At 51.7% G+C, this 6000-nt stretch overlaps 1 protein-coding gene across 1 annotated transcript in view; it reads left to right on the top strand.

Moving 5' to 3' along the window:
* The window catches only part of Arhgap40 (Rho GTPase activating protein 40), a 37368-nt gene extending 31638 nt beyond the window's left edge, over positions 1-5730 (top strand). Inside the window, exons 12-15 of the mRNA XM_051143704.1 lie at positions 1936-2076; positions 2755-2924; positions 4615-4664; positions 5512-5730. Coding sequence (XP_050999661.1) covers positions 1936-2076; positions 2755-2924; positions 4615-4664; positions 5512-5603 — 453 coding nt within the window. The 3' untranslated portion in view covers positions 5604-5730. The remainder of the gene's footprint in view (positions 1-1935; positions 2077-2754; positions 2925-4614; positions 4665-5511) is intronic.
* Positions 5731-6000: the final 270 nt, after the last annotated feature.

Genomic DNA, 6000 nt, shown 5'->3' on the forward strand with positions numbered 1-6000 from the left:
TCAACCCGTTATCCACCCACTCTTCTACCTGTTCACCCAACCTATCTGCCCACCCACCCGTCCATTATGCATTCACCCATTTACTCATCCGTCTAGTCATCCGTTGCCTACACAGCCATGTACCCACCCACCCACCTACCTAACATCTATTCATCTACCCGCAATCCACCCCCTCAGATGCACATGCAAATACTCACCCACCTATCCATCAATCATCCTTTTACCTATATGCTCATCTATGTATTATGCAGCCATCCATCTATCTACCCCAATCTCTCCACTAGTACGTCCATCCATCTGCCCATCCTTCCATCGTATCCCTGCCTTCATCCACAGATTAGATTTATCCCTCTGGAGCCCAGCAAATGTATCCTTCTCTGAGTAGCCCCAGATCCTCTGTCCTGAGCCAGTGCCATTTTAAACGCATTTGGAGGGGGGCCAGGGATGAGGGCCAGAGAGGTGGCTCAGTGGTTAAGAGCACATCGTGCTCTTCCAAAGGATCTGAGTGTGATTTCCAGGACCCTCACAGCAGCTCACAACAGTCTATAACTCCAGTTCTAGTGATTCTGAGGCCCTCCTCTGCCCTCTGGGCACCAGGCACACACCTAATGCAAGCAAACAAACTATTCAACTGCACCAGGGGCTGTGCCCAGGGTTTCTGCCTAAGCCCTTCCTCTTTCCCCACAGGCAGAGCTTGGTGCCCTCTGCCTGTCACTCCAGACTCAAGTCATAGCCAGTTCTTCCGCTGGAAGTCCCCTCCCCGCCCCCCCCCTCCCTGCCCCTCTTCTCCCTGGCTCTCCCATCCCTGCCCCTCCAGACTCCCCAAATTCCCCTTTTTTTGCACTCAACCTTCTGGAGTTAGAGTGCTACTAAAATAGTGAATTACAATTGTAAAAAATTCCTTGTTTGGGCGGGGGTTTGGAGTTTGTTTGTTTGTTTATTTGTGAGACAGAGTTTCTCTATATAGCCTTGGCTGGTCTGGGCTCTCTTTGTAGAACAGGCTGGCTCCAAACTCAGAGCTATTCACCTGCCTCTGCCTCCCCAAGGGCTGGGATTACAGACGTGCACCACCACACCTGGCTGAGTTACATTTTAAAAAAGATTTATTTTTATTTTATCTGTATGAGTGTTTAGCCTGCATGTATGTGGGTGCACCACATATGCTCCTGGTTTTCACAAAGGTCAAAAGACAACTTCATATCTCCCAGAAGTGGACTTACAGGTGATTGTGGATGCTGGGGACCGAACCAGGCTGCTTGGAAGAGCAGCCAGTGCTCTTAACTGATGAGCCTCCTCTCTGGCTGCTACAGTTTTTCCTGGTATAGGAAGTTTTGTTTTGTTTTTAAGAAATTTCTTAAATACTAGGTTTTTTTTTTTGCTTTTCTAAGTTTCAGCACAGATGTATACAGCAAGATGAGAGAAATCTCCATCGCCTTCCCATGTGTGTCCCTATGATTAGGCTGCTATACCTCGTAGTCTGTCACACCTTGGAAAGACCTGGATCCCGAAGTCTGCTAGATTCTCATTGGACAGTGGCTGGCCTGCAGGTCTCTGGGAAGTGCGCAGGCCCATTGGTTGGGCTTTTCAGAGCAGGAGGCCAGTCCAGATGTGTTTGAGAAACATTGCTTCTTGGTGCGCCAGTGAACAGCTTCCTTCAAGCACGTCTCTGTCCGTTCGGGAGTCCAATCCATCACACCACTGCCTCCGCCGCCGCCCCACTCCACCCCCTGGCGCCTCTGACCATTCCGAGTCCAATCTCCAGCGCCGCGCCGCCCCGGGTCCTCTAGGGGGCTAAACATCCATCCCATCAAACTAATGCTCTGGCAGCCACTTAAAGAAGTCAGTCTCCAGGCCCTTTGTGGGAGGAGCCACGGTGACTGAAATGGGGCCTTGCGTCGCAGCATTTAGCTGAGATAGAGATTCTTTTCCGGACAGGTCGCTTCTTTCTTGATAGCGCAAGTCCGAAAACTGAATGACAGTAATGGCCGTCGTTCCCAGCTCTGTGATGGGGGCCTCAAGACCTGGCTGCGGAGGACGCACGTAGACAGAGACAAAGCTGGGGACTGGCTTGAGGCGGTGGGTACCCCTCACACCAGGCGAATGAAGATGGGTGGAGAAAAGGGGACCAGGCTGCAGGGTATCCCGCCATCTATGCCACCAAGCTGCCAGACATAACCGCCTGTGGCCGCCAAGGGGAGCCCGAGCGGCACCGCAGAGATGGAGGAGGTGGTGCTGCAGAAACCAGAGGCAGGGTTGAGAGATGGTGGTGGTGGTAGTGTGGTGGTGGTGGGGTTCTCCTGAAAGCCACTGACTTGGCCTTAATTTTAGAAGGTCCTTTGTGTGCTTGGGATAGGGTTCGGAAAGCGGATGAGGCAGCTTTGTGGGATAGGGATGTGGAAGAATCAAAGAGCCCTTCCGGAACACAGAGCAGAGCAGGGAGGTCCTCAACACAGCCCCTTTGGAAAGTCGTGTGTGTGTGTGTGTGTGTGTGTGTGTGTGTGTGTGTGTGTGTGTGTGTGTGTGTGTGTGATGAGCAGATATGGGCCTGGGTGTGCGTGTACACATCTGTACATACCTCGTATGTACTCCTGTGTGCATGGATGCACGTTCATGCGTTTGCACATCTGCATGAATGCCTGAGGTTGTGTGCTGCGCATGTGATGTGCATTAGAATGCTGGTCTAAGTATACACGTGTGGGTGAATTCCAGGCATGAAAGCCTTTCACTCTTCATCTCTATCATCTCCATCTCCAGACTCCCAAAGTGGCAAAGATCCAGGTGACCTGGCCTAGCATGGACCCTCTGCAGGTGCCTTTGAATCCCAGCACCAGAGTAACCCACATCCTGCAGCTGTTCACGGAGCGCCTCAACCCTGGCTCACAGTCTGAAGAGGGCACCAAGGATGCAAATAGAATTCTATCAGAGTAAGCGCCATCTCCCTGGAGGACAAGCCTCTGCTTCCCCCTTTCAGGGTGGGAGGGGGGGGGGGGGGGGGTGGGGGTGGGGGCGGGCTCAGTCCCTTCCAGCTGAGACCATGAGGAGGTAAGCAGGCCTTCATCTGCCCCTGGCTTTCCTCTTTCTGTAGTGGTCACAGTGGGTTCTCCATCCTTTTTCAGAGTTTGGCTGCAAATAATAATGAAAAGGGCCACCATTCATAGTGATTTTAATATATATTTAATAAACGTCCACTATAGGTTGGACACCATGGGGAATGCTAAAATGATAATGAAAGGACTCCATAGACACAGCTCTGTGGTCAGGAGCACTGCCTGCCCTTGCAGAGGACTGCCCAACTCAGGTAGTTCACAACCACTTTGAACGCCAGCTCCAGGGTATGCAGCAACCCTGGCCTCCACAGACATCCCCCCACGTGTGCGCACACATCACCCTCCCCTCCTAATTAAAAATAAACAGCCAGCAGTGTTGCACATGCTTTTAATTCCAGCACTCAGGAGTCAGAAGCAGGCAGATCTCTATAAGTTTCAGGCCAGACTGGTCTATAGAGCAAATTCCAGGACAGTCAGGGCTGTTACACAGAGAACCCCATCTTAAAATTTAAAAAGGAAAGGAAGAAAAGACATCTATATCTATATGTCTATCTATATCTTTATCTATATCTATAATCAACAGAGGTCCTTGCCTTATAGGCCCATACATACCACAAGGCAGAGACAGACATAAATCAAATAGCCAAATCAAGTTAAAAACTGTATTAGGTCCCAGCACTCAGGAGGCAGCAGCAGGCAGATCACTGTGAGTTCGAGCCCAGCCTGGTCTACAAAGCAAGTCCAGGACGGCCAAGATAACATAGAGAAACCCTGCCTCAAAAAAAACAAAAAGAAAAAAAAAACTGTATTAGCTTTTATAAGAAATACACGGAGCAGCATGAATGTGTAGAGATGCCAACTATAGTCTGAGGAGCGAGCAAGGCTTCCGGGCACAGGACAATTGCATGTGCAAAGGTTCTAAGGAAGCAAGAAACCATTGTGGCCAAATCCATCAGTGAGTCTGATATGTAGGTGTCATTGCCCTGGCAGCTTCCTTCATGGGGTTGGCAGGAAGCCCTTCAGAGTGTCAGCCCTTACAAAGTGTCCTGACTCATTCCTTCTGACACGGATGAGAAAATGAAGGCCCGTAGAAGGGACAGGGCATGTCCAATGCCACAAAGCAGAACAGGGGCAGATTCTGGAGCTGAATTCAGGATGCCCGTAATTACCATCGGATAATTATATACTTGAATCATCGTAACCCACCTATCATCATACGATGTTGATAATCTTCCTTGATGTGGGATCTGCCCCTCACAGCAGGGTCCTCTTCTCATTCCTCACCCTGATCTCACCCTTTCAAAGCCCACTGCTGGTACTTAGCAGAAAGGGACCTGGTGGCAGAGTACCTAGGCCTGATTTTTCCTAAGGACTGTCTCCCTGCCCTGGGTGCTGGCTTCCTTCATCGGCTCTGGTTCTCTCAGAGAAGAGTCCATATGCCCTTCCTACTGGGACCACAAATCCTTGAGGATGCCCCTCCGCCGCCTCCCCACCCCCCTCCAGGCCTGGGCGTGATCTTGCCTTCTCTAGCAGAGCCCAGCAGGGTTTCTCCCCCTTTGTCTTACAGCAATGTGAAGAAGGCCAACTTCCTTGTTTATGAAGTTGGAGGAAATATTGGTAAGTCCCGTCCCCCCCCACCCCCCCGCCGCGGGAGGTGAATCCACAGACAGAGCTGCTAGGAGAGGTGAGCATGAGCCTTCCCAGCAAGCCTCTGTCAACCCTGCCGTGAGCGTCCAGAGGAGCATGGCTAACGTAGAAACTCTCCCTGCATGGGCAGCTCCACACAGGGCTGGCTCATGGTTGGAAGAAGGCTGACTGACGTTTGGTGTAAAAGCTGTCCGGTGCTAACATGGACATCACAAGGGCACCCTAGGGAGGGGGAAATCTCAGCCCTGAATGTGCACAGATGCCTTTAGGAATGCTGTAGGCCCACAAGCATCTGCCTCCAAGGGTCCCTGCTTTGTGAGAACCAAGGACAAGCAATGATCCTAAAACTTGAGGGGGGCATCAAAATCGCCACCATGGACGTGGTGACAAACGGCTGTGTCTTGTGAACTCTTGTTCTTAATACATTTTCCTCCATGTGGCTGAAGCAGCTAGTCCCAGGGCCAGACTACGCTCAGAGCCACAGGCTCTGAATGACAGCATTGTGTTGAGGGGGAGGGATTTCAGGAGTTTGCCAGATCCGCCAGGGGGCGCTGCAACTCATGCTGCACGGCTGTACAGGCACTAGACACTGTGGGCCTTTGGCACCTCTCATGTGAATGCCTGCAGAACAGGGGCTACATTTCCCAGCAATGTATCTTCTACCAGCAGACGTCACCTCAGAGAACAGGGTAACTGTGAGCCACAGCTAGGCTCCCATAGCCAGAGGGTGGTGCAGTGCCTGGTGAGAGGCCCTGGGAAAGATAACAGCATCTTTCCCAGCTGCCCTCTCAACCTCTGGGATCCCTTCTTCCCACAGGTGAACGTTGCCTGGACCCAGATGCCTACCTCTTAGATTTATACCGTGCCAACCCCCATGGGGAGTGGGTCATTAGACAGAGCCCCACCTAAGCCTGGAATCCTAAGAAACAACCTGGAACACCCAGCCCGGGAGCAGGGCTGTTCACACAGAAGGGCTAAGTCTTCCTTCAAAGGCCTCCTGTCAGAAAATGCCTCTTCCATGCCAGACAGCACAGAGCCAGGCCCGTCCCTCACCATCCTCAAGACGCACACAGAGCCTCAGATGAGCCACCCTGGGACCTGCATCTCCACAGGGGATTTTCCACAATCTCCGGACACAAGGAGAATAAAAAACCGTGGCACCTCTCTCAGGAACAGGTGGGAGTTTCTGGAAAATATTGTTTTGAAGGCAGCCCCACAGCATGGAGTGGAAAATCACTGTGACGGTGGACAACCCCCTGTCTTCTCTGAGATCCTACAGATGCCGTGGACAGCTCTAGGAGAGCTG

This window comes from Acomys russatus, chromosome 4, assembly GCF_903995435.1.
Source record: "Acomys russatus chromosome 4, mAcoRus1.1, whole genome shotgun sequence".
Lineage (NCBI taxonomy): Eukaryota > Metazoa > Chordata > Mammalia > Rodentia > Muridae > Acomys > Acomys russatus.